The following is a 27217-nucleotide window of genomic DNA, read 5'->3' on the forward strand; positions in this document are numbered from 1 at the left end:
TGAAGACGCTTTAAGCTATCTTGCAGTTTAAGAACATAAAGATTATATCAGTAAGCTGTAGTATATAAAGTACAATGGTCTATCATATATAAAAGATGTTGTGTAAAAACAATTTTTCCCTTCTGTGATTCTGAGTACATGCTGGGTGTTTTATGCCTCTGTTATACTTGAAAATGGATGTTTTTGTTGTTTAATAATGTTCCAGTGTCAACGTTTCTTATGACGGAGCTGTGCCTCCCATTCTTGGTACACTATAGGAAACAGAATGGCTGCAAAGCTCCAGCTGTATATGTTGGAGTCCTCTTGCTGGATTAGAAACTGTTTGAAATCACTAAGTTATGTGAGTATTCTACTTCTGTGTAAAGGTTGCTGTGCCTAAATCTAGAAATAGTCATCCAATAGGGGTTTCCTGTCATGACTGCAGTAAAAGAAGTTCTAAGAATTAAGGAATCTATCAGTGAGCAAGTAGTCTGCCAGGAAGAATATGCAGATGAGGTTAGGGAGACTGGGACTTTCATATGACTGTTTTACTTTTGAAGGTACTGGGATTTTCCATGGGCATTTCTGAAGAACTGAGTTTGGCTGTTGCATGAAACATTTCGTGCAGCCATTGTGGTGGCTACATGTTCATGGATAGGATGCTCCAGCCAACATAAGAACCCCACAGCCTGTTCTGTTGGATGCCACTGAGCAGCACAAAGAGAATTTTCAGAGCTTTTTTCTGGACCTACTGCATTCCTACAGCCAAACTCACTTAACTACTGCAGAGCTGCCTTCATCTTAACTGTGAACTACACTGGGGAATGTTTCTAGCATAGATGAGTATGTAGTCTCTGAGATCTTAAATATGCCTCTTGAATACTTCCAGAACTAACACAATAGAAATACTTTCAGACCTACCGCATCAGAAATGCTTTCTTAATGGAGTGGGTTTGAACTTTAAGGAGTTTAATATGCTGTCTCAGTCAACTATACCAGAACCAGTGAGAGACAAGATTTGAATAGCAAAGGTTAAATTAACATAGAAGGTAACCTACAGACAATTGTCAAATGTGATAAAATGCAAGCAGTTACATGCACAGACTTTTAATATAGCTGCACCAAAGCTCTTGTTTGGTCATCATGCACCATGGCTGTTGAGCTGGGTGAGTGCTTATGGCATGATGTATTTAAAAAGAAATTGAATTACTACTGGTCAATTTGTGCTCACTTGCAACCAAATCAGTCTTGCATGTGAATCTGTGCTTTTTTTTTTTGCTGTCAGGTCCTTAGAAAATCAACACAGAGAAAAGAAAAGCAGCACTGACTTCCTTCCTTAAATGAAGAAGGGATCTCCCTGAGGGCTGGAAACAGTGGGGAACCACAGGGACTCAGGTCAGGGCCTGGCTGGTCATCCGGTCCCACTGCCCCACCAGGAACTGGGCATTAGGCATCTCCCTGGGGACAGGACAAGGTTGGACGCAGCTCGGGGAGCTGGTGAAGGAAACTGGGGTCAGATATGTCTTAGAAGGGATGGGCAGGGCTATAGGGATTGGTCAAAGGCAAGGTCAGGTGGGAGGATAACCTCCAGGTGAGGCTATGGACAATCAGAGTCCATGCCAGGCATGGTATGTGACACAGCTCAGGTGAGACCAAAGGCAAGAGGCTGAATTTAAAGCAGCACTTCTAAGGCCTCTTCCAAATCCCTCTCTGTCTGTGATTAGATCTATAAGAATGATTCTTTTCTGACTAATTTCCCACTTCAAAAACTGGGATGTGGTTGGCAAGCCACTCTCCATCATCCTTCAACAGTCTTGCATAAAAAGGAATGTGCTGGTGAATTGGAGACTGGCAAAAATGATGTCCATCTTAAAAAAAAAAAAGCAGAAAGATGATCCTGGTAGCTACAAACCTATCAGCCTCACCTGTGTGCCAGGGAAGGTTATGGAACAGATAATCCTGGGAGCCACCATAAGCCAGTTAAAAGTCAGTGACGGAATCAGGCCCAGCTGGAAAGCTGCCTGATGGAAAGGGACCTCGGCGTACTGATGGATGGTCGGCTGAATATGAGCCAGCAGTGAGCCCCGGTGGCAAAGAAGGCCAATGGCATCCTGGCTTGTATCAGGAATGGTGAGGTGAGCAGGACTGGGAAGTCATCCTGCCCCTGTACTCGGCACTGGTGAGGCCTCACCTTGAGTACTGTGTTCAGTTTTGGGCACCTCAGTACAGAAAGGACACTGAGGTGCTGGAGCAGGTCCAAAAAACAGCAACAAGGTGGTGAAGGGCTTGGAGAGTATGGCCTACGAGCAGAGACTGAAGGAACTGGGGCTGTTCAGTCTGGGGAAAAGGAGACTGAGGGGAGACCTTACTGCTCTCTTCCAATATCTGAAAGATGCTTACAGTGAGAGCGGGGTTGGTCTCTTCTCACTGGTGACAGGTGACAGGACAAGGGGAAATGGCCTCAAGTTGCACCAAAGGAGGTTTAGGTTTGATATCAGGAAACACTTCTTTACAGAAAGGGTTGTTAAGCACTGGAATAGGCTCCCCAGGGAGGTGGCTGAGTCACCATCCCAGGATGTTTAAAAACCATTTGGATGTGGTTCTCAGGGACATGATTTAGCAGAGGGTTGTTAGGGTAGTTTGGTTAGGTTGTGGTTGGACTCAGTGATCTTTAAGGTATTTTCCAACCCGAGAATTTCTATGATTCTATGACTCTATGGTTCTATAATAATAGAGGAAAAAAATGTCACCTGATGTAGATGTAATTTATTAACAAACCCTGCAATTTTTTTATAGTATGAAATTGCAGCTCCAATATATTACATTTTCCAATTATCAGTTATGGTGCAAATGTGTACAGTGCCATATCCTGAAAAGTAGGCTTTGCACATTTTAAAAATAGACTTCAAGTTGCATTTCTTCCAGTGAAACAGAGTATGTTAATGGCAACACCCACTCCCTGACTTTCTTAACATCGAGATGACAACCCATTAGATCTCTAGGAAGACTAATGGTGACTTTCTATTTTTATAAGGTTTTGTCTGTATGCTGTTCTTAATGGGAAGGAATAGATGAAAAAATATAATGCGTTTCTTTGGAAACAAGCTAGTTCTGTATGCAACTGTTTTTCAGAAAAGAAGCACAGACTAAGGGATGACTTCTTTGTTCAAGATTTCCACACATACTTTTAGTACTGAAATTTTCCTTCTGTATTTTTCTCCAGGCCATGTTACTAGACTTTGCTGTGATGATTCTTTTCCTGTTGTCCGTGATTGTTCCTCTTCGTGCTTTTAGTAGAGATCCTGGTTGCTTTCGCCATCTGGCTCCAGAGATGGCCTCCTTCCAAAGAGAAGTGAGGCAGGACATCAGTGTGAATTTAATTCAAAACCACAAAAAAGTTATCTATCTATTATTTTTTGTATTTGTTACACATTTTGCTGTGTGTGTAATTATTTATAATGGAACAGTATAAAGAAGTGCTGCAAAAAATTTTCTTTATCCATATGTATTGTATGCTCTATTGTACAGAAGTTGAACAATTTAGGAGATTGCTGATGCCTTCTGTAGCAAGAAATTAATGAAACTTTTCTTTCAGAATCCCTAGTGTTGCAATTAGCACGTGATTCTGTTTCAGTTTAACTGATTTTTAATAGTTTGTAAACAATATATTTTTTTTCACTGGCAAATCTAGAGAAAATCTCATAGTCTGCCAAAATAACATCACATTACTTTTCCAAGGCAAAAACCGCACTAATATGTACACCTCCTACAAGGAGGTGCTGGCATGTACTGAAAAAACATGCTGGCATCATGCATAAGAAACATCATAAGACATAAGAAACTCAAGTTAGCCTTCCTTTCTCCGTACCAATGCAAGGCTTCATCTCATTTCTAATTTCTTTGAGTTCTCAAATTAAACAACTACTGTATACAGCAGCTATCATTAGGCAACACAAAGACACATTCCATTCCATCCAGGAAAATGTCTTTTGGCAATAGATGATGGAATAAGTCAAATCCTGGTAAAATATGCAGGTAAAAATATTGAGTAAATGCTCCAAGTAGATTGTCTTTTTTTTTTTTTTTTTTTTAAAGGGGAAATAATGTACCAAAGCACAGCATTCTGAGTACTAAGTAACTATAGTACTTAGAAACTATAGAGAACTGATGTGAGTTTTAAATGTGTTTTATTTTTCCTTTTGTGATTATGATATTTGAACTCATACTTAAAAATTGACGACAGCCCATTTTTGTCTGCTGATCTTCTACAGTCATAGAAGAAGATTTTGAGAAAAGATAACAGCAACTGTGACTGTTCTAATTTTTCTCTGCAAGCTGGAATTTCACATTTTTGTTCTGCAATTACTTCATCTGTTTTGAGAAAGCCAGTCTGAACGTAGTTGTGTTTCTAAATGAACTGGGTCAGTCTCATTAGTTTGCACACATTGTTGATTTGGAAAAATGTCCACTAGGCTTGTGGACATTGCATGGTAGAAAGGCCTTCTAAACTCAATTTTTTTTTTTTTTTTTTTTTTTTAATTTTCCTTTCTTGAAACTCTCTTAGAAAGCCATATTTTGCATCTTCAAGACCTAAAGAGGTGTCAAAGAAATCCCATATACCCAACGACAGCTCACTTCCTCACTTGTAAAGCAGGATGTGGTTGTGCCTCATTCTGGATTAGAATAATTTTTGTTACACTTATCACTATTACTTTATATAGTGGTAGTAAAATCCACTGGAAAAGATCTTTATCTTCCTTTAGGCTGAACTCTTTTGCTCTATTGCTATCATTCATACAAAATAACACTTCGTAAAAGACCATTAAAGAGCTGAATATACTAGATTTCAGTATTTCCTCTTCAAAAGAAGACATGCCTCATTCACTGGTGTTCTTACAGTAGCAGTTGTCACTCATACCTTTCATACTGTCTGTATAATTTAATTCAACACCAGCTCCTAAGAATTCTCCTACAACGTGCTGTGATCCAGACTATTTTCCACTTTGATTTCTACTTATTAGTCATAAGATTCATTGGGATATGTCATCTATTTTCTTGGTTGTCCAACTGAAGAGTTGTGTCAGTGGAATTCAGTTCACCCAGAACAACTACTGTCAGCTGCTTTTGTCAAAGAGGTCTGAATGCCTAGTGAAGTCTGTGACAAATCTGGAGAATATTATTAAGAAGACACAACTTTTTTTCTAATTCCACTGGTAACAAATTTGACTCATCATTCTTGCATCAGATTTTATATCTTGTTAAAGATTTGATGAAGTCTGGAGTCTTCTACTGCTATGTCTTGTTTATATTTTCAGTGGATTTCTGGAAAAAAATATTCTGTGCTCTTAGGGGGAAATGAAGATTGCTACTAATTTCTTCTCTTTCTCCAGTGATTTTCCATGAAGTATGATCCATTCAGAAGTGGCTAGGATGAAAACTGCCTGTTTTTCTTGGTCTTCATGGGATTCTGTATAATCTTCAGCGTAACTGTGCAAATCAGTTTTTTTGTGTCTGACAGTGTCACAATCCCAAGCACCTATTTCATTTTTTTCCTAGTCCTTCTCTCCTCACTTGAGCCATGATTGTGATTTTTTTCTCTTTTTTCCTTTATCTTTGAGGAGATCTGCAAATAACATTTTTTCTGGACTATCATGAATCTTTATAGCACCTACTTCGAGTTCCCCAATGATCTTTTCTACATCAATAATATCAAGTTCCTTCATCTTGTCAGCAGTATCAAAGTTGTCTATTGTTCCAGTGGGAAACCTCTTTGATATGTAGCTCTTGACACATCTTTTCAATTTGCTTATAAGAAAATCTTACAATATTTTCACGTCTGTCTTTTACTGGCCCTCAGGAGTTTCAACTGAAATAATTTATAGCTTTTTGTGTTTGACATCTCTTTTGTACATATTTTTAAACTTCGCTACTTTCTTTGCCTAGATTCAGGTACAGCATGAAATAGGTATATACTTTTTCCTGATTTAATAACCATTTGAAGAGTTTACTAACATATGCTTGTGTTTCTACTTTTTGCAACTTTTTCTTCCCATTCCTTGACATTTCTCTTAACCAATATCTCTGAAGAGACTCAGCTTTGATTATTTTCATTTGTTGATGATGTCCCACAGGGCTTCATCAGTCTTTTCTTGCTGTTCTATAGACAGGGCTCCAAGTTTTTTAGTAATATGATTCTTTTACATCATCCTCTATATTATGACACATAAAATGTCATTTTTTCTGGAAAAGCATTGTTAAGTCTGGAAACTTTAATGTTCCTGATTGTTTTGTTCACAAATTTCTTCCAGTGTTTTTTTGTCCTGTAGAGCCAATTCTATTTTCAAAAAGGGACCCACCAACAGAATATTTTTCAAAATATGAGCAGTTCTCTCAGGCAAGTTTTGATTCTCATTTGTCAGGCACTCCAAATCTATACTACCTGTAACTTTAGTGATAGGAAATAGATGTGGACCATCCTGAGACCTTAGGCTTCACGGGGACTTCAGGTTAGGCACTAGAAGGAGAACGGTGACTTGGTGCTTTCCTTTTGTGTTCATTAGCTTGTAGTGATCAGCTGAAACTTACTTACCTGCAAATTCAAGCACAGAAAAGGAGTCTGCTTGTCAGCTGAATAACTAAGCTATTCAACACAGAGAAGGAAGCAAGTTTTGAATGACCTTTCAGGCATTCTGCTACATTATTCAGAGGTCTCTGGTTTAATGAATACTTTTCACAGAATCACAGAATGGCCAGGGTTGGAAGGGACCTCAAGGATCATGAATCTCCAACCCCCCTGCCACATGCAGGGCCACCAACCTCCCCATTTAATACTACATCAGGCTGCCCAGGGTAGCCAGGGTACCCATACTCCACAGGTACTCAGTGTTTGAATATGCATAAGTAATAATATAACCTTTGTAATTCTGAACTCAACGCTTTCAGAATGTGTATGCATTTGCAATCAGCGTTATTTGATTTTAACTCTACTGTTTGATCTAGTCCTCATCGAGGAATGCTGTGACTGCTTGCAAACCAAAGGGCCAATTAAATAATTTTGTTGGAATTGTCTGAGGTAAAGTATATAAACATGCCATTTAGTTAGCTTATCAAAATTCTTTTGGAGAATTGTAGTATAAAAATATTTTTGTGAATAAAAAAAAATATATATTTATATATATATATGTATCTATACTAACAGATATTCCAGTGAATTCTTGTCTTGCATGTAAAAGTGGCCCTGAAATTTCATGTAGATAACAGGATCTGTAAGTGGCAAAAAGATATCCTGCAACAGTAATTTTTCCAGTACAGAATGGTGAAATGAGAAAAAAAAAAGAAAAAAAAAAAATGTTGTAAAAATTAGCAAAAAATGTGGAAAACAACAGGAATAACCTAGAAAAGCAGAATTCATTATGAAGAAAGATGAAACCCAATGAAGTCTAAGTCACTGCAAGAGCATTGGATTTAATATGTGGTCACATCTTGTATGCAGATCCTTCATTCTCTCTTATCTATATGCAGTTTCTTCTGGGTTTTCAATTACTGTTAGCCTTTTAAGAAAAAAAATCAAGTCATTATGGACAGCACAATTAAGAAGTGTACTTACTGTGCAATGGTGGTCAGAAAAGTTAATAAGATGTTAGTCTGAATTAAGAATGAGACAGAGAATAAATAGGAAAAGATAACATTCTTTTATGTATGATATTCCAAACTCACCTTGGAAGCTGAATTCAATTTACATTGTATTATCTCAAAACAAGGGAATATAAAAAATGCACTAACCCCCAAAAAAGAGCAGTAGAAGGAATTCATTAGAGTTATGAATGAATGAGGTAATCATATCAGGACAGAACAAAAAGTCCAGGATTATTTAAAATGGAAAGATGCTAAAGAAGTAGCTGAAATACAGGTAGAATTATATAGAGAAAAAATGATTCAATAGACACTTAATCAGTAATGTCATTTGTATCCTCTTATAATAATAGAACAAAGGAGCTGTATAATTTCTTTCTGCAGTTAGACAGTAGCTTCATAATGTTCAAAAGAAAGTCCTTTTCTGTAATGAAAAATTAACTTGTGGAACACAACGATGCAATAAATTGAGCAAATAACATAGTGTAATTCAAGAATGGATTGTAGTGCTGGAGGCAATAAGAGAAGGCTATGCAATCACACAGAATAAACTAAACAGCTCAAGTCACCAATCCTAATGCTTCTAACCACAAGCTATTCATGTGACAGCATTCTTGTTTCACCATTACTATAATTATGCTTTGAAGAAACAGTGTCCTCCCAACACTTGTGAAATCAGAATGATCTGAGACAGTATCTTAAGCTGTAACCATCAGTTTTTTCCGATGTGTTATCTCCTAAATCCCCAGCAGTAGATATCACTAACCTGAAATCAGCACAAATGCACTCTTCTCATGGTCACTCCAGGGGAAATTGTATCTGAGACTATCCATTCACATTACTGCAGTTGCTCTGTAATATTGTTTTTGTGGATATGTTTAAAGGTGGTAGTGCAGGACTTCTATTAATTTGCAGAGGATTGTAATATAGTGCCAGTTTTTTTCTTAATAAGCAAAGGGAAGAGTGGATGTCACCTTTCATTTTCCTCATGTAGGTCCCTTTGGTAGAAGCTGGTCATGCCAGGGGTCTGAAGAGTTCCATCCACTGCACTCCCAGCCACAAAGTACAGAGGCTATGGAGGTCCCTGTTTCTTAGCTGAGATGCACATAAGAAAGGGTCGTTGTGCAGTCACATTAACATCAGGGACAAAGTACTCATCTGCAAGCGAGCCCACAATATGAATAAGTGTATGTACATAGAAGGAGATTTGTAAGACAGGCTTGGATGCAAAGCATGCATTTCAGGATTTACTGGTTGCTATGGAGTTCAATTGAAGTAGGTGTAGGCAAAACACTTGTATATAGAAGAACCTGAGGCAGAAACGTAACATGGTGAATATTTCTGAATCTTTAAGAAAGCCACTAACAGGCAATTTTTGGATGATAAAAGAATAAACTAATGCAGGTTTTTTTTCCTGAAAGCTTGTCCATTTCTCCATCATTGGCAATGGCAGAGGCGTCCAGCTCGCTCCAAGGATGAATTCAAAGCCAGCCAGATTTCTGTGACTGGCCTCCATTCAGTTATACACTAAGCAGTGAATTTCTAATGCTGTTAAACATAGTACAGGCCTCATCTTAATCTATTTGATTCGTTGCACACAGTGCATTGCTGGACTAAGTGTTTCCACAGGAAAAAAAAACATCATTACACTTCTCTATTCAGCCTCTTATCCTGGATATAAAGTTATTTGGGAATTTCATTTGTCAGCTCTATCTGTTCACTAAAAAGCAGGAGTTTCACTCAATAGGAATTTCACATCCACATATTCTACATCTACAAAAAAAAAAAAAAAAATCTGTTATTTGTTATGACAAAGAAAGTGGTTGTGTCCTACAGTATAAGAAAAAATTCTCATGTTATATATAGAATTTCTCCTGTTGGGAACCAGGGAATTATTCATATTTTTCGCAGCTAATATTTTCAAATAGCTTTGCATTGTTCTATAGAGAAAGTTACCCATGGCTGGTAAAAATATTTGCTATGAACATTTGCTGTGAATGTAGCCCATTTGCTTTGTAAATCTTTGACAAGTCTTGCTAATTTCTGTGCTCATATTATACTCACATCTCACACAGATGAGACAAGTGCTTTTCAGCACATGAGACAGCTGTGAGCTCCTTTGCTCAGCTGTTCATCTTCTCTGGTGCATGATTAGTCAAGTGAGTCACTAAGTTTATTCACGATTCTTCATTTTGCAGTTATTCTTCCTAGTTATTCTCCAGCCAGTGTCTGTTCTGAGTCCTGTACAGCTCATACATAGGCCTTTTTTTTCATCAAAAGGGTGCGAGGACTTGTTGTGAACCAATGCATACACTGACTTCAAAAGCCAACACTGACTAGATTCCAAGGGTTCTTCCATGTGTACCATATTTTGCCTGTGTCTGGGAACAATTCAAATTCTTTCTTTCCTTCTCCACCAGCACTGATTCAAGGTCAGGTTGGAACAGGCTGTGAGCACCTGATCTAGCTACAGGTGCCCCTGTTCACTGCAGGGGAATTGGACAAGATGATATTTAACGGTCCTTTCCAATTCAAACGATTCTATGATATTTAGTGTTGTTCATATCTTCCTTTCTAAATCTTTCTTTATATCTACTTCAGTTTTGGTTAGCTCAGATAATTCGAGGTAATCTGACCGTATTTTTCTGCTCCGTCTTTCCACTACCTCTCATGCTTTTCAATCTCAGTAGAAATACTACTGGCAGCACAGTGACAACTTGTCCCCCAGCTAGAAGCTTGTTTACAGGCTGGTTCAGCCCAGTTCCTCAAGTAGCAGGGAAGAGGGACTTTGTGAATGTGCGCCTCTGGAAAAGAGAAACAGGGGACCCCAAAATAATTAAAAACAATGGCAATGATTTGAGGAGAAGCAAACTAATTTACTAAATATGGTATCAGAATGCAAGAACACACTATACAATATAATTAGAATTGAAGCTAATAAATCAAATATAATGTGAGAGAGCATCCAAAAGGTGGATAGGCCTTACCATAACACCGAGGTGAGATGCGCAGTCCAGCTGAGCAGCAGGGAAGAGAGCTTGAGGAAGAAAAGAAAGCGGTCAGATGACCTACCAAGGCATTATATCTGTTCCCCCTGAGCAGAAATGATAACAACACAGCAAAGTCTTCTGCTGTATGTAGTTCTCCTTCTCTTCTGGGCTGGGTACCCAAAACTGGAGCATTAACATTTTAACTCCCAGTGTACTACATGATGTTATGATGCGGAGTACCGATAACCAAAAATCATAAAACCATGACAAAGCATAGGAGGCATTTCTGCTCTCCACAGGCGATTTAATGTGGAGAGGGAACAAAGCAAGTCACAGCCTTTTACCTGACTTGTTCCATGTCATTTCTGCAACACACTAAATGTTATTCTGTCTCTGCAATGGACTTTTTGTGAGGTACACTATGTCTTCTCCTCTTAGTTGTTCAAATAGACTCATTATATCAGTTTTCTATTCCCTTGTCTTTTGTCTGCTTATGCTATGCTATGTTTTTGTAAGTTCACTTCTTTATTCAATTGAAAAGGTGGTATATTCTTTAATTTGATATCACAAGTCAGTCTGTAACAAGTAATGAAATTCCCTTTATCTGTATTTACATTTAACTAAGCCACCTTTAAGTATTCTAAATTAAGTATTACAGGAAAAAGTCTCATACAACATACTCACTCTGAGACACAAAACTGAGTTTTCTGCAACTGCCAAAAAAATGACATTGATCCAAACTTTGTTAGTTTGCTGCCTTGTGGGACAGTCAGGATTTTTAGTGACAGTTTGTTTTGCTTAATACCAGATATGTATACAAATTGAGAGTAGCCTGGCTGAGAAGGACTTAGCCGTTCTGGGTGATGAAAAACTTAACATGAGCCAGTTGTTGTGCACTTGTAGTCTGGAAGGCCAAAGATATCCATAGAAGAGCAGAGCAAGGGAGGTGACTGTTCCTCTCTATCCAGATCTCGTGAGGCCTTATCTGGGCCAAGTCTTGGGCCCCCAGCACAAGAAAGATGCAGAGCTCTTAGAAAGGGTCCAGAGGAGGGTAATGAAGATGATCCAAGGGCTGAAGCACCTCTTCTATGAAGATAGGCTGAAGGAACTGGGCTTGCTCAGCATGGAGAAGAGTAGGCTGTGAAGGGACCTCATTGTAGCCTTCCAGTGTTTGAAGGGAGCATATGAATGAGGCAAATCAACTTTTTTACACAGGTGGATAGTGACTGGATGAGGGGGAACAGTTTTAAAATAAAGGAAAGGAGATTTAGATTAGATATCAGGGGAAGTTTTTTACTGAGAGAAAGGTGAGGTGCTGGCACAGGTTGCTCAGAGAGGTTGTGGGTGCTCTGTCCCCAGAGATGTTTAAGGCCAGGCTGGATGGGATCCTAGGCAATCTGATCCAGCACTTGATCTAGCAGTTGGCAACATTGCCTATGGCAGGGGGTTGGAACTTGATGATCCCTGAGGTCTCTTCCAACCCAGGCCATTCTGTGATACTAGGATTCAGGCAGTCTTAATGGTTTCAGCTCTCAGTATTTCTGCATGTTTATACTTTCAACCACTTGAATAATCTAATTAATTTAAGCACTATATTTGAAACACATCTTGTTCTGAACTGTTTAGAGCAAGTTATATCAAAAACCTTTACTGATGTTATCTTCTCAGAGATTCTTCCAGTGTTTCTTATTTGACTTCTTATTTACCAACAGTCCCTCACCTTTATTTTCCAGGTATCTCTTCAAAATGGCTGGTGGCAGAGACATGCATGTAGATCATTTAATTTCCCTGCAATGTCTTTATCCCCTTTAATTGTTCCCATTGCACCCTGGTACTCCACTGAGCCTTTTGATTCTCTCACAGCCTGCTTACACCTCTTATAATTAAGTAATTTCTTCTTATTTATTTTCATGTTATGCCTTTGGCTGATCTCCCCACCAAATCCCCCTGCTAAACCATTCTCAGTTTTGTTTTACATTATTGTGCCATACCATTAGCTTCTGTTGGGCTAACTTTCCATTTTCCACAGGATATTCGAAGAGCCTCTTTTGTGGTACCTTCCCATTCAGTCAAAGCAGATAGGCCCTTACCCTTCTTTCTCCCTTTTGTAATTTGGGGGCATGTGCAAATCTTTTGTAACTCATTAATGGCTCACTTCAGCAGGCTTCATGCTGAATCTTTAAAGTACCTTATACATTTCCTTTTGTGTAATAGTAATTTATTTAACTTTTTTTTTTTTTTTTTTTAAACTCTTTTCTTGTGAGGGAGTTAAACTGGAAGGGGGTGGGGAAGGAGCTGGAAAAGGGAAAGGAACATTAAGCAATGAACAAAAGAGATGGACTAATAGAAAGTAGTTCTGTGCTCATGCATAGAAAATGATTTGGATGCAAATCAGTCACACAGCTGAATGATCTGTCTCAAAGACTTAAGGTTAAGCAGCAGAGGGTTTCAGACTCAAGTGGCACTCTGTCTGATTTCTATCCAGTCCCTGCATTCAGCTACCTTCAGCAGGCCTGCAAACTGCCCACCTGGAGGACTTCTATGCTGCTTTCTTGTCTCCTTGAACTCAGCTGAAAAAAAAGTCTTTGTATTGACTTTGTGTCATTCATGGTGTCTTAAAGCTGCAAATATGGGGAGGTGGAAGGGACCTAGGCAGGGGACAACCAGATTAGTGACATGTTGAGGAAAGTGGATAAAGTATTTCCCAGGCAAGTAATTTCCACTGAAAGTATGAGGAAGTTCAGGTTGGAATTTTTTGATAATCCAATAATTTATGTGGACAACTAAATAAAGATTTGAATTTCTAAGCATAGGATCTTCAGTGGATTATAAAAAAAATGCCTTGTGTGCACTGTTTCCATGCAGCAGTTACTGAAATAATTATCCAGATTTTAGAAGCATTAGAGGTAGTGGGGTCATGAATCATAGAATCATAGAATGGTTTGGGATGGAAGGGACTATTAAGATCACATAGTTCCAACCCCCTGCTATAGGCAGGGACACCTCCCTCTCGACCAGGCTGCTCGAAGCCCCATCCAGCCTGGCCTTGAATGCCTCAGGCAGAGGCATTCACAACCTCACTTGGCAACCTGTTTTGGATAGGCCTTGTTGTGCAAAGACTGGGATCATTCCTTCTACATGAATAGGAAACTAGGCAGTCTATTTGTAACCACACAATTTATATTAATATTGTATGGACTTATTTTCTTTTTTAGATATTCCTCTTTGAAGTGGAAAGAGTAAAAGCTAACAAAAAACTGGTGGAGTATATCCAAAGGAGCAGGGATTTAAATTGATAGCCTGAATCTCTTTCACTTCACCACAGACAAATGTTTTCCCAAAGTAGCTTAACTAAAATCTATTGTAAGGTATGGCAGAAGAATAAAAATGATTTAATTCATGGTTTATTTTGTCCACCGGTGAATAGAACTTATCACATCAAGCAGAGGAATGTCAGCTTCAGATCTGGAGCACTTTAGTAACACCTCTGAAATAACTTTCTTTTCAAAAAGAATTCCAACAGGAAAAGATTGATTTTCCATCCTTCACACATACCCCATCTGCAGCAAAGCTCACTATCTGGAGGTTTGAAGATAACTGCCACCATTGATTTGTTTTTGTTTTTTAATGCTTTTTCTTTAGGAACTCCTTCATAGATATCCTTCGGGCTATTCTACTGTCCTTGGAAGTGCTCATCGAAGATCAGGAGCTTCAGATAAATGGCTTCATTCTAATTATAGACTGGAGCAACTTCTCTTTCAAGCAAGCCTCCAAGCTTACACCATCTATCCTCAAATTGGCCATTGAAGGCTTGCAGGTAGGTGGAGAGCACCATGTGCCTGTATTTTTTGTTACTGCAGCCAGGGGCGCACGCCCCAGCACTGGGCAGGGTGCAGAGGTTGTGAGAGACAGAAATCCAAAATGTTTGTATCCAATTCACTTGCAGCATAGATTGATTTTCAGATGTTTCATTTTCACTGTTCTTTGCTTTTTTTTTTTCTTTCTTTGCAATTGTAGATCGCTGTAACCAATATATACGTGTTACTTACTGCAGCATTAAGAAGGATGTGATGTTTAGAGATTTGAGGTTTAATCCATTGGAGAAATCAAGGAGATTAAAATTCATCAACATCTGTTTTCTGCAGTGTGCAGCTGACATGCAAGCAAAACCGCATTCAGAGGGAGGGTGAGGGAGAGGAAGAGAGCAGTTCCCTCAGCAACTGGAAGTGTGTTTTCTATTGCTTGCATGGATGTGTTTGAGTCAGAGGGAAATGAGGAAGAGGGAAGACAGGCTCCCTGTTATGCTCTCACTCTGACCGCCTTAATTTACCATACAGGATCCTTCCATATTACAATTTGGACTGTTCAGGGTCTGAACATCCACTTGGTGCTTGCAAATAAACTGGAGAAAATTAAAACCATGTGCTGTTTCAGAGTTAGGGAAAAAGTGAGAGCAAAATAACTGGAACCTGATGGAACAACCAGAAGACAGGTATGGGCTGTTGTGCTCAGAGTGAACTTCAGCCATTTCCGCTTGATTCCAAGTCCATTTTCTCTGTTAGACCTGAGTTGGATTTTTAGACTTGAAGTAGTGTGACATCACCTTATTAATTGTGGGCATTTGATACAACCTCTGAACCACTCAGGTTGGAAGGACTTCTGAAGAACATTTCTTCCAACCCCTTTGCTTGAAGCAGGGCTGACTCCAACTTAGACCAGGCTTAAGGACTGCATTTCACATAGCTGCATATCAAAAAGGCAAGATTTTAAAAATGATTGTATTTCCATTTTATTTTTAGTACTTTTTAGGTATCCTGCAGTGATAATACCTCAGTAATAATCTTCCCTGGTGTGTGTATTTTAGATTTAACAAATACACTAGAAAGAACAATTTGTTCAACTATTTTTTGACTAATGCATTGTCTATAATTAGATCATGATTTTCTTTATGCTATTATACAGAAATAAGACAGAAAAAATCTGCCAGTAATTTCTATCCTGTGTTCTCCTCTGTAGGGAATTTTTCAGCAATTCTAGCAAGTTAGAAAGTCAAGCTGTGCAATTAGTCCCTGAAAGACAAGGACAGTACCTTATCTTCTCCTGATGCTGCTTTCACTTCATCTGCATTCCTTTGCAGAATAACATTCTGTGGTTTAAAAAACCTCACTTAGAAGAAAGAGAAAGCCATGTGAAATTCAGAAGGAAATCAAATGTCAGCAAGATGCTCTTGCTCTCATTCAATCTGTTGTACTGCCAGCTCTCTAGCAAGAAGCCAGTCCAGTATTTACCACATCCAATTTCTGCCCAAGGCACTACAGGCTGTCTCTCTGCTGCATGGAAATGAGGGGACATGTCCACCTCATGCCATCTTCAAGTCTGAGCAGTGGAAAAGTGAGCTGTTCCTTTCAGACCCACTTTCCCCTACTATGCTTATTCACAGGTATTTCTTCATTCTCAGATGGAGAAGCCCCCAGATTATTTGCAGTTGTTGGCAACAGTACATTTCTGGAAGCATCAAGGCCTGAAAACATCAATGCTGACCTTATAATTACATCATTAGCCTGACAACCTGTGCCGAGCAATTTAACAAAGCTGACTTTCTTCTTCTGATGGTTGCATGTTTCATTTTTCATTTGAAGTCATGTTACTGCCTTTTGCACGTTAAACGGAAATACAACTTTCTATGAGATGCATAAGTATCTCTTTCTCTAACAACTAGTGGGCTTTGCTAGTTTTAGGAGTTGTGAATGTTGCACTCCAGTTGATAATGTTTGGGAGGATGTCGTTCATGCTTGGTTTTCCTGCACAAATTGATCCTCATGGATCCCTTCCAGCTCAGGATATTCTTTGACTCTATGATATATGATATAAATATTTGACTCTATGATATAAATATAGCAAGTGATGGGATTTTTTCAAAAAAAAATAAAAATTGGCTCTTACGTTTGTTGTTGAAGTAGTTTCAGTAACACTTTGTTTCATTATTACTTGAAAATGAGCTGACATTAAACTAATGTAAAATTTAAAATGCAGTTGAAATGCTGACAAGATCTAGATATGGAAAAAGAAGAGTCGCAAAAGGAGTTGCTTTGAAGTTCATTGACAGTAAAATGGTCAAGTTCTGCTCTTATGAGTTTCGATCATATCTGAAAGAGATCAAGGTTGTTTCAGTTCCTTGTTACATCTCACAACGATGGCACTGTGCATATACAGATGCTCAGACAGCAGATTAAATGGATATCCAAATCCTCCTTCCTATGAAGAGATTTTGAGCCATATTAATATCCTACATAAATTTAGAAGATAGAAGGAAAATACATCTTACAATTTTGTGTGGGGTTGAGCCTGAGTGTCTACATGTTGTTATCTAAGTCTAAGGAAATTCTAGACTGTCTGTTAATTTAATGCCATAATTGAGCTGTTTTCCCATAGTTTTGTGAAGCTCCCATTTGACCATTTGATTCACTATCTCAGTCCACTCTTTTTCTTCTTTCCTTTTTTTTTTTTTTTTTTTTTTTTTCTTGTGTGTGTGTGTGTTCATTTTTATTTTTTTTCCCTTGAATTACTCTGGAGTGTGTCATCACTAAGTGAAAGAAAGAAATCTTACATAGGTGTGTGTGATAATGAATCTTGTATTGCAAGACCACTACTGGTCAGACTTCACAGTCTGGCCTGCACTGATTAATACATCACTATTTTACAGGGTGCTCAGTTCCAAACACTGTGTAAGTCTGTAAATATTCAGAGATTAAAGATTAGTTACATAATCACTAGGTTTTCTCATTACGCTATTTGAATTTCTGGTTGCTCTATATAAATTTCTATGTTTGCTACTGACCACTGGCTTGAAAACCTCCGATAAATATGAGACAGAACGTGATGTGGCAATTACTTATGATCATAGGACTGTAGAGTCATGGAATCAGGTTGGAAAAGATCTCTAAGACTATCTAGTCCACCCATCAACCCATCACTAGCATGCCTACTAACCCATCTCCCTCAGTGCCACATCTACTCATCTCTTGAACATCTGCAGGGATTGGACACCTCCCTGGGCAGCCTCTTCTAATGTTTCACTGCTTTCTGAGAAGAAATATTTCCTAATATCCAACCCTGAATCTCCTCAGTGCAACTTGAGGCTGTATTCTCTTACCCTGTCACTAGTTACGTGTGAGAAGAGTTCAACTTCCATCTCACCACAACCTCTTTTCAAGCAGATGTGGAGACCAGTAAGGTCTCTGATCCCCTTCTCCTCCAGAGTGAATAATCCAGCTCCCTCAGCCACTCCCTGTAAGATTTGCGCTCTGGATACTTAACAGCTTCAGATTCCTTCTCAGGACACTTTTCAGGACCTCAGTGGCTTTCTTGTACTGAAGGGCTCAAAATTGCAATCATTTCATTTAATATAGCCTGGGTGAGAAGTCCAGATTTTAAAAAAAATATACAAAAATTTTAGTTATGTTTTGCTTGGAGTATATAGTTGCCTTGCCTGCAGACAGGAACTTTTGATTGTAGAGTGGACAGAGAAACATTGTTTTTTCTGCCTCATACAACAGCCCAGCTACATCCTGAAGCATGTGTACCTGTTCACATGTATTCAGAGGGAGCCCCCCAGCTATCTTCTGAGTTGAAAGGCAGCAAGTTTTCCAGCAGTGTCCAGAAATACCCTCAAACTTTCAAAATGTCCAGCACAAGCTATGATCTCACCTTTGATGAAAACAAAGCCAGAAGGCTATCAGGACCCAGCTGAGTAGCTTACAGCACAAATCAGCTGCCTAACAAAAAGGCTAACTTGCCCCAAGCCTGTCAAGATACTGAAACTAGTAGGATGAACGGTTATATCCCTGGTTGTATCCTAGACACCTTAGGTGTTTGTTGTTATTGTTTTTCTCTGGTGATTCTGCAACTTGCAATTACAATACTGCATGTAAGGGCAGTGACTTTCTAAAAAGTCCTACCTCTACTCAGTGGCATTGATGAATCACTGCAGGAGTGATTTCATATTCAATAGCGCTTTGATTCATATTTTGCAATCAGAGCCGCTCATAACAGTATCAACAGCAAACAGGGATCTGACCCCAGATATTCATTGGTAACAACCTGACAGAAGCTATGACCAACAACACCCACCAGGAGATAAATTAAAGATCTTTTATTATTATTATCACTTTTAGATTATCTTCAGTTTATCATCACATAGTGAAAACTGAATATTCTTGTTTATGGAAATGGAGGGAAATGAAAGAAAATAAGGTGATGCTGATTTAAATATATGATTTTTTTCCAAAAATTTTATGCAAAATAAACTGTAAATATGCTTTTTTTTTTTTTTTTAATTACCAACTGAAAAATCAAAATCCTTAATATTGCTTAAGTTTTATTATGAGTGGCAAGAAGTGCTTGAATTCTTTCTAATTTGTTACCAGTTCTTGTTTATTCAGAGTTGAAACCATGCTGAGATTATGGGATAGCATTTCAGATCAGCATGTCATGGTTAACAACCATGACCAAGTCTTTGAGGTGGTCTAACCTAGGGATCTAAACACAGCCCAGACAATGACCACATACTTAGATACTTTGCCAGCCCTTTGCTCTGCAGGCTTGGTCTTTCCTTCACCAGCCCTGGAGCAACACATTTACATATGGAGAGCTGAAGGAGGTATGATCTCAGAGATGGCCTTAGTACTTCCAGTTGAATTCTTTATGAATTGAATGAAGGAAGCAAGCTCTGAGCATCCTTACACAGAAAGTGTAAGACAGCCACTGTTCTGTAGAGTTTCTAATCATAGGACTGCTGTTACGTGATAGTTTAGAGTGAGAATCTATATTATAACAAACTGAAGATCACCCTAAAAATATTTATTCTAGTTTTATCTTTCTATAGAAACCTGTAGTGTAGGAGAAATCCATCTATGCTATAAATCTGCAATGCTGTTATGTCTTGTCAAGTATTTCTAACAGCTTATGTTAAGGGAAAAATGCAGAGCTCTCTGTCAATGCCTGCTGAAGACAGAGCAGTTCTCAGCAATCCTCAGTCCTCAGTAATTGTTGCTGGGCAAGTAAAATCACATATAGAGGTATGTACACTTGCCCAGAGAAGTACAAGTAAATAAACTTAACATCTGGGGTAAAAATCAAGGTAGACTGCAGACGTAGACATCACTCGTTTATTAGTTCATCCTCTCAGTCTTTCAGGCTGAAAATCTAAAAGACAAAAATTGGCAGATAGCTGAAGTCAGTTTCTTGTGTGGGATTACTAGATGGGACTTGTTGCATGTCTGCAGAGTAATGCTGATTTGTGGAGCTGAGAATCAGCCTCTGTTGCCTTCCCATCAGTATAATAACTACATCAAGGTAGACTGGTTTTATTTTTTAAATTGAGAATTTAGACACTTGTAAAAAATAAAGAAATCTTTACATTTTTGATTTTACACAAAGGCCTTGTCATTATCTTTCCTAGGAGAGTGAAATCCACTACTTGTATGAGACATGTGCATATTTACACAAGTAGTTGGATTAGACCATTTGCAATACAAGCACATTAAAAGCATACAATTTTTTTTCCATTAAATGCTTTCTCGAAAGTTTCAAAAAATGTATTTTTTTCCTTAAATATTGAAGACCTTCATATTAAAGACCTTTGCTGGACCGCTGAGCATGAAGCCACAGCTAATGAAGAGCACTTAGTATCCACTGAAACAAGGTCAGCTTGAGTCATTCCAGAAATGCTCGTGTTATCTGTCTCCAACAGCTGTTGTGATATGCAGAGTGAGTACTCTCTGAGCTGTCAGTGAGAGTGCCTTTGAAATTTTAGCAGATGAGAAAAGGGATTGAATCATTATACATAAAATAAAGGTAGATAAACAGACTTCACTCTCTGCAAGAGAAGGCCTGTGCTCTTTGTGTGCCTATCGTCTCTAGGGAGTTGACAGGAATAAGGAAGAAGTAGAGTACAGTGGGCAGTAGATGCCTATTTGTCACATGAAAATTGGAATTAACTACTTAGTAAAATTGATCAGCACAGCTGTGTTTGCCAGCTGAAGGCTTTTGGGCTTTTGGCCTTGGGTGAGGATAAGCTGCAATTGGGACAGAGGCCAGTGAGTTAATCGGAAAGACTTTTTTTTATATAAGTTATTACATGTTAGTAAAGCTCTCATGGAGTTTGTATTAAGAGTGAGACAGGAGGCAAATACTTTGTAAGTCCTGGGAAGGAGACAGAAAAGTTTGCAATAGACAAAAATGTTTCTTACTGGTAGCCAGGAAGCACACAACGAGAGTTGATCTGGACATATCTCAAAACTTCACATGAATTTGTGCAAAAGTAGTTTATATTTGATCTTGTGTCCTGGTCATATGTAATTCTGGAATCTTTTTTCCTCATATAAAACATTGAAACAGGCTAATTCACATATATTAATTTATATTACACCTCTCCTCATTGTTTTCATAGAAATTCAAGAGTGATGCTGATGTAACAACAGTTTCTTTTACTTCTTTTACAATGCCAAAAGCTGTTTCTTAGTGAAGGCATCTTGAAGAGAACTACAGATACCTTCTTATGAGAAATTATGCTAGGTGTTGTTGTTGTCATTTTAAATATAAAAAAATGTTGCATGCACAAAACTAGATCAGAAATAATCATAAAATAGAACATTTAGGTTGGAATGGGCACATAAGGATCATTGAATCCAATTCCTAAGACACAGTGGTAACATTTCACTGAAAGCTAAATGTAAACAGAGGTGGAATGGGTACTGTTTTATCTGAGATGTGGAGTGGTGATGGGGGCACATGTGTATTTGGAAACAGAAGCCAGAACAAGAGGTGAAGTGACAGTATGACTGAAACTGTGATATGCGGCATAAATTATGCCCTGAGCTCAGATAGATCAGGACTTTGCTCTCTCGGAGAGGATTTGTGCTGATTCTCACTAGCAACTACTGGACTAAAATCCAAGCTCCCTGGGAATGCAGCTGCAGCAGAGTAAGATCATTTGTGCTCTTACATCCCTGGCTCTCACACATCCTTTCAGAGATGCTGCAACAGTGGGAATGGCCATGGGTCTCCGGCTGCTGCAGTGCAGCTCAATGATGCACAGAACTTTGTGTTTCCATTCTGCAAACCTAGGGAATGTAATAATTTCTGGTGCAAGTTTGGCAGCGGAGAGCTGTAGGCAGGCATGTTTTAAACTTCTATAACTGTTTAGTAAGTCTAGAAAGGAAGTGATTCGGAGCAATATTTGTGTGCTTGCTTTTTCCAGTTACATGCAGAGAAAAGACTTTTCTACAACACATAGAAATTTCATTTAAAGCCAAGCCTATTATCTATATCTCCACCTATACAAAAGAACTTATAAAATCTTCAGTATTGGTTATGCAGTATGGCTAGAAGAGACCACAGCATTTTCAGAAATCTTGAGTTGAAATGGCAACAGATGTCAACGGGACTTTTGCCATTGCCTTGGTGGAGACTGTAATTCCAGCCCTGTTGCAGGAAGTAATTTCCCATTTGATAAATTTTGCACTCTTGGGGGGTGTGTTCCTCAACATCTGAATATTTTTTTGAAATTTTGTACATCAAATGGAACTTTTTGTCTAGAAATCCCGAATCTAGTTTGTTGTCAAGTATTTTTATTTCTCTTCTTAACTGTGTAGAGCTTCACACTTGAAACAAGCAGTTCTGAATAGCAGGGGTTCCTTGATTCAAACACGTCAAACTGAGACACCTCAAACACTATAGTCTTCCATGGAAAAGATGGAAACAGAGTGAAAAATTCATTGGAACTCCCAACTTGCTTCTCCCCTCCTCTCTACCCTTTGCCCTCTACCAAGCTTTGATGTTGACAAATCGTTTTTTTCTGAGGGAAAAAAGCATTTCAGGGCAAATCCCTCCAGCAGCTGTACTGTGCTGTAATTCAAACCTTCCAAAACTCTCTTAGGATATTTTTCTTGCATCTTTCTGCTAGGCACGTCCTAGATTATATGAATGTGCATTCTGCTTTTCTCTATTCTCCCTCTATTTTGAACTGTTTGTGGTAGAATCAGTTTAAAGCATGGCTGAAGTGTAATGAAAATCATTTCCATTTCAAAGGATGTTTTCTGATCAACTCTAATATACATGCAATGAAAATATGGCTGAGAAAAAGCATAGCTAGCAAAATTATAATTACAATGCAAATATTGTTCAAATAGCAGAAACATTTAGAATGTCATCAAATTGGCAGTTTTTTCAGAAATGAGGCAGAAGCATGAATATATATTTGATGAACAAAATATTTTATCGCCGTTTAAGAATTATGGAGGATAACAGCAAAACTTTTAATAAACTTTAAAAAAAAAAAAAAAAAAAAAGTGGAAACTTGCCAAAAGCTTATAGGCTAATACATACAATATTTTTCAATTTTCCAAAAGAATTTAAAGGCAGCTTTGCATAGGAGTCTGCTCAGTAGTGCATATGCTCAATGCTCTGGAGAGATTGTTTCTTTTGAGTCAGTTGGAATGCTGACACACATAGACACTTCTTCACTAGTGACAGAGTCTGACTCTTAACATCTGGGAGAAGTTTTATGAAGAATGCCACTGACAATCCTAACTTTATTTGACTTCATTAACAGAGAGAACCTGAATTGAAGAATTTCTCAGGAAGTAACATCTCAGTATAGCACAGACAGAACTTATCTCCTTGTGATGATCTTTTCCATCATTTGGTATTTAGCAAATTTAGTGCTAAGTGTGAGGAAATCTGTGAGGTTGAAGTCCTAAAGAGATAAGGATTCCTGAATATGTACTGTTGCTGAAATTAATGAACTGGTACAGATAACACCATGGTCTTAATTAATCAATGTGTGTGCTCCCTCTTAACTTTGGAGAGAATATCTCCTATCGTTCTCTCTCTCTCTCTCTCTCTCTCTCTCTGAAAAAATGCAATCATTTCAATATGCAAAAAATTAAACTTTCACCATTTGAAGGCAAATTCTGATAAATTTCAATTGAAAAGAGAAAGCTTTTTTCTCCAGCCAATCAAGAAATGCCTAAAAATTTTGTTTCCTTCTGCTGGCTACTCTCTTGCTTAAGATGAGTCAGTAGTCACAGCAGCAAGGAGACTGTCTGTGGCCATTTGCCATCATGTGTGAAAAAGCTGTGTGAACAACAGGACTGACAAACGACAAATGCAAGCAGAACAGTCAAACTGTGGTTCTATTGAGATTCTGAATTTCTTCAATTAAGTTTTTCTATGAAATGTCAACATTTTTTAGGAGAAGCCCACAACTTTTCAAGAATTAAATAAATACAACAGAATTAAATAAATAGCTTGGCTAGATGTGCTGCCTCTTGTTGAAAATGGAAGAAAATCAGTTTCTCTGAGTAATTTTAGCTTAAGCTTATAGTGTTATATTCCAAATATTCCTACCCAGACCTGGGTATGTGGGTTTGAAGGGTCTTTTGACCATCAAACAGATATTTCTGCTGAAAGCAGAGGTACTGCAAGATCAGCGTTGGCCATCAAACCAGCTATCCCTAATCTAGCTTTTCTCCACTTCCTTCCTCCCTGTCCCTTCTTCACCTTTAATATTGCTTTCTCCAAGTACTGAAAGATAAATTCAGCCATGAGGAAAACCAGGTGTGCAAGGTGTGCATTTATGACACTTAGCCCACATGGCTAGCAGCGATAGGTATTCAAACACACAAAATATAATTAACTATTCGAGAAACTTCACCCCTCCAATTTGCTATACATGCCTGAGTGAATGTTAATGGGGTCACAGAGCTCTTTGAACTGCTGCTGACAGAACAATAAAGAGTTCCTGTGGTTTTCAAGAAATAGCACAGTATAATTTTGCTTGCTTTGCAAGGGCATTTCTTAATGATATCATTATACCCTCTAAACTCCTGGTCCATTTTCAGAAACTCACAACACTTCAAATGACAAGTTACCTTCCCTTCTCCCTGGGAGAATTGAATCTCAATTATAATTTATAATGTGTTACTTACTCAGTGAATATTCTTTTCCTGTGCCTTTGAGAGGTGCAAGCTATGGTATTTTAATGAAGCACCCCCATTTTATGGTCTCTCTCCTCTAAAACTGGAACAACAGTCCTTAAAGGGCTAGGCTCCTGTTTGTGAAGTAAGGAAGGCAAATAAATTCTATTTGAACTGCTTTAATAGGCCATGGAAATAACTTAGATTTATCTTTATTTAGGTGAAACTCATGTTTGAGTATTGCTGGAGAGGGAACAAATAACCTTAGTAACAAATTCCTGCCATCTGTGATAAAATTTATTCAAATGTTTGAAGCATTTTACTTTGCTTACACCATTTTGAGGTTATTGGTTTCAAAGATATTCTAAGGAGTATTCAAGTCCATTTGTTAAACTAATGAATTAATGACTGTTGTCATTAGCTTAGACATCTGATTCAAAGGATTGCTCAGTCTTGCATGGATATAGGGGAAAATAACGAAAAAGACCATTTGTATTGGGGTAGTGTATTCCTTTCCTTAAGGCAAATGCAGGAGCAGATCTGGAAGATTTCAGGTTGAGACTAGAAGAAAAAGAAAAGGAATCTTGTGTTCTCATAGGAGATTTTACAAATTAGTTTTCTGATGATTTTGTAATCGGAAATTTTACATAGCACAAATTCTGTACTTACTTCAGGACATGATTCTCAGAAAACTGCTTTTATAGCTGAATTCTTGGTTGAGCACAAGCATTGATCAAAATAAATACTTGATATAAATGTACTTGCATGTAGTCACTTGTTTAGCTGTGATTTTCCTTCAGCATCAGTATCTCAGATACAGGCTCTCCACAGGTTGCCTTGAATGAGTCAGAAAATACAATAACAAACATGCAGCACTGGCATGAAAAAGGACAACTGATCAAGAATTTCAGCTCAGTGAATCTACAGATACCTACTAGTACTGCTAACACGATCATAGTAACAGAAAAATCATTGCCTCCCTCATTTTGTATACTTGGGGTGTTTGACCAAGCACAGACAACAGCCTCGCACCACCTCTCCACAGACTCTGAAGGCTGTGTTTTCAAGTCCAAGCTCTTTGAATCTGTGCTGGTTGGCACTCTAAAAGAAAATATGGAATAACTTGGCAGGAACATTTCATTGAATATGAAACATCTTTTGATTTTTGTGTACACTGCATCCTTTTGAGAATCCTGTCAACCTCAAGAGAGACAGCCTTGGAAGATGCACTACAGGTGAAGACTTTGAACTCTTCTGATTTCTCTGCCATTCAATTGTTGTTGCACGTGAATCAGATCTTGTACCCTTCAAACATTTCAAAATATTGTTTGTGTATCTTAAATGCTGCAAACTAGCAACTTTAAAATGATTCATCTTTTTTCTTTTCATCTCTCTTTCTGTCCCCTCAGCCATGAGCTCACAGGTTCCCCTGCATTTCTCCAATTGTGAATGCACAGCAGAGCTTTACAAGCCAAAAGTATTGGTATACTGCCATGACATAAGGCTTTATGAAGCAGAACAGTGCCATATATTTTTTCAAACATTCATCAGTTTCCTGTCAGTAGATAGTTCTGGAAGAATATTTCCAGTACTTTGCTTTACTAAAGCAAATATGCAATTTCATTACCTCTTTTGCCTTTTTGGGGGGGGAGAGGGAGGCTTTATGCTTTATATTTTATTTGCCACATGTACCGTGTTCTCGGTGTTTGGCCACTTCTCATGAATATCTCCACAGAAAAAGAGTCCACAACCTCTCTGGGCAACGTGTTCTAATGCTCCATCACCCTTACCATAAAGAAGTTCTGCATGTTAGTACAGAACTGCCTATGTTCAAGTTTTAAGCCACTGCTCCTTGTCCTACAACAACATACCACTGAGGTACACATTTGGCCTCATGCATTTGTGTCTCAGTTCCCTTAAGATATTTATAAACATTAGTCAAAGTGAGTCTTCCCAATTTGCTGAAACTGTAGCATCTCCAAATGGAATGTGAATCCCATACAAGTGCAAGTGTTGATGATGGTGTATTCAAAATCTAGGTCTTACAGAAGCAAACTTTCAACCTCCTCCCTGTAGTCTTGATGTTAGCAGCAGGGTTTGAATAACTGAAATCTGGAAACTGGACTGATATTTTGCCCTCCAGAGATGTCTTCAAACAGATTTACAAAGCAAATCCTTATCTGTCTCAGGATGCCCAAGAGCCAGTTTGGCAACAATCTTAGTGGTGCTGTTGGTCTGAGTGCTGTCCTCCCAGTAGAAGTACAAATCTCTGCTGCGTGGTCTCCCTGTAGTATGATAGGGATTCTCTACAAGTGCTTTACATGATGATGTTTTGTGTATATGCTCCAAATCTGCACAGGCTTACATTTCTGTGTAAGGTGTGCCTGTTTAGCATGTGGAGGTAGGTAGATACTACCACGATAAGTACTGATGAATGACTCTATGGAAACATCCCTTGTTCCCAGGCTTTAAGGTAGCAGATACCAAATCAAGCTTCTAGATTTTCCACACACTTTTGATGTCAAGAGAAACGGATATTCCCTGTGGGATGATGGTGCCCAAAAGTTCTACCAGTGAGAGAGCAGAGGTGAAACGTGAACCAGCTCTTCATTCACACACATGCCTTCCCCACATAAC

General features: G+C 38.4%; 1 protein-coding gene across 1 annotated transcript in view; it reads left to right on the forward strand.

Annotated features, from left to right (window-relative positions):
- Positions 1 to 27217, forward strand: part of CLVS1 (clavesin 1) — a 91555-nt gene that overhangs the window by 18647 nt on the left and 45691 nt on the right. The window contains exon 3 of the mRNA XM_052704494.1: positions 14244 to 14418. Coding sequence (XP_052560454.1) covers positions 14244 to 14418 — 175 coding nt within the window. The remainder of the gene's footprint in view (positions 1 to 14243; positions 14419 to 27217) is intronic.

Source organism: Tympanuchus pallidicinctus, unplaced genomic scaffold (assembly GCF_026119805.1).
Source record: "Tympanuchus pallidicinctus isolate F22 unplaced genomic scaffold, pur_lepc_1.0 scaffold5, whole genome shotgun sequence".
Classification (NCBI taxonomy): domain Eukaryota; kingdom Metazoa; phylum Chordata; class Aves; order Galliformes; family Phasianidae; genus Tympanuchus; species Tympanuchus pallidicinctus.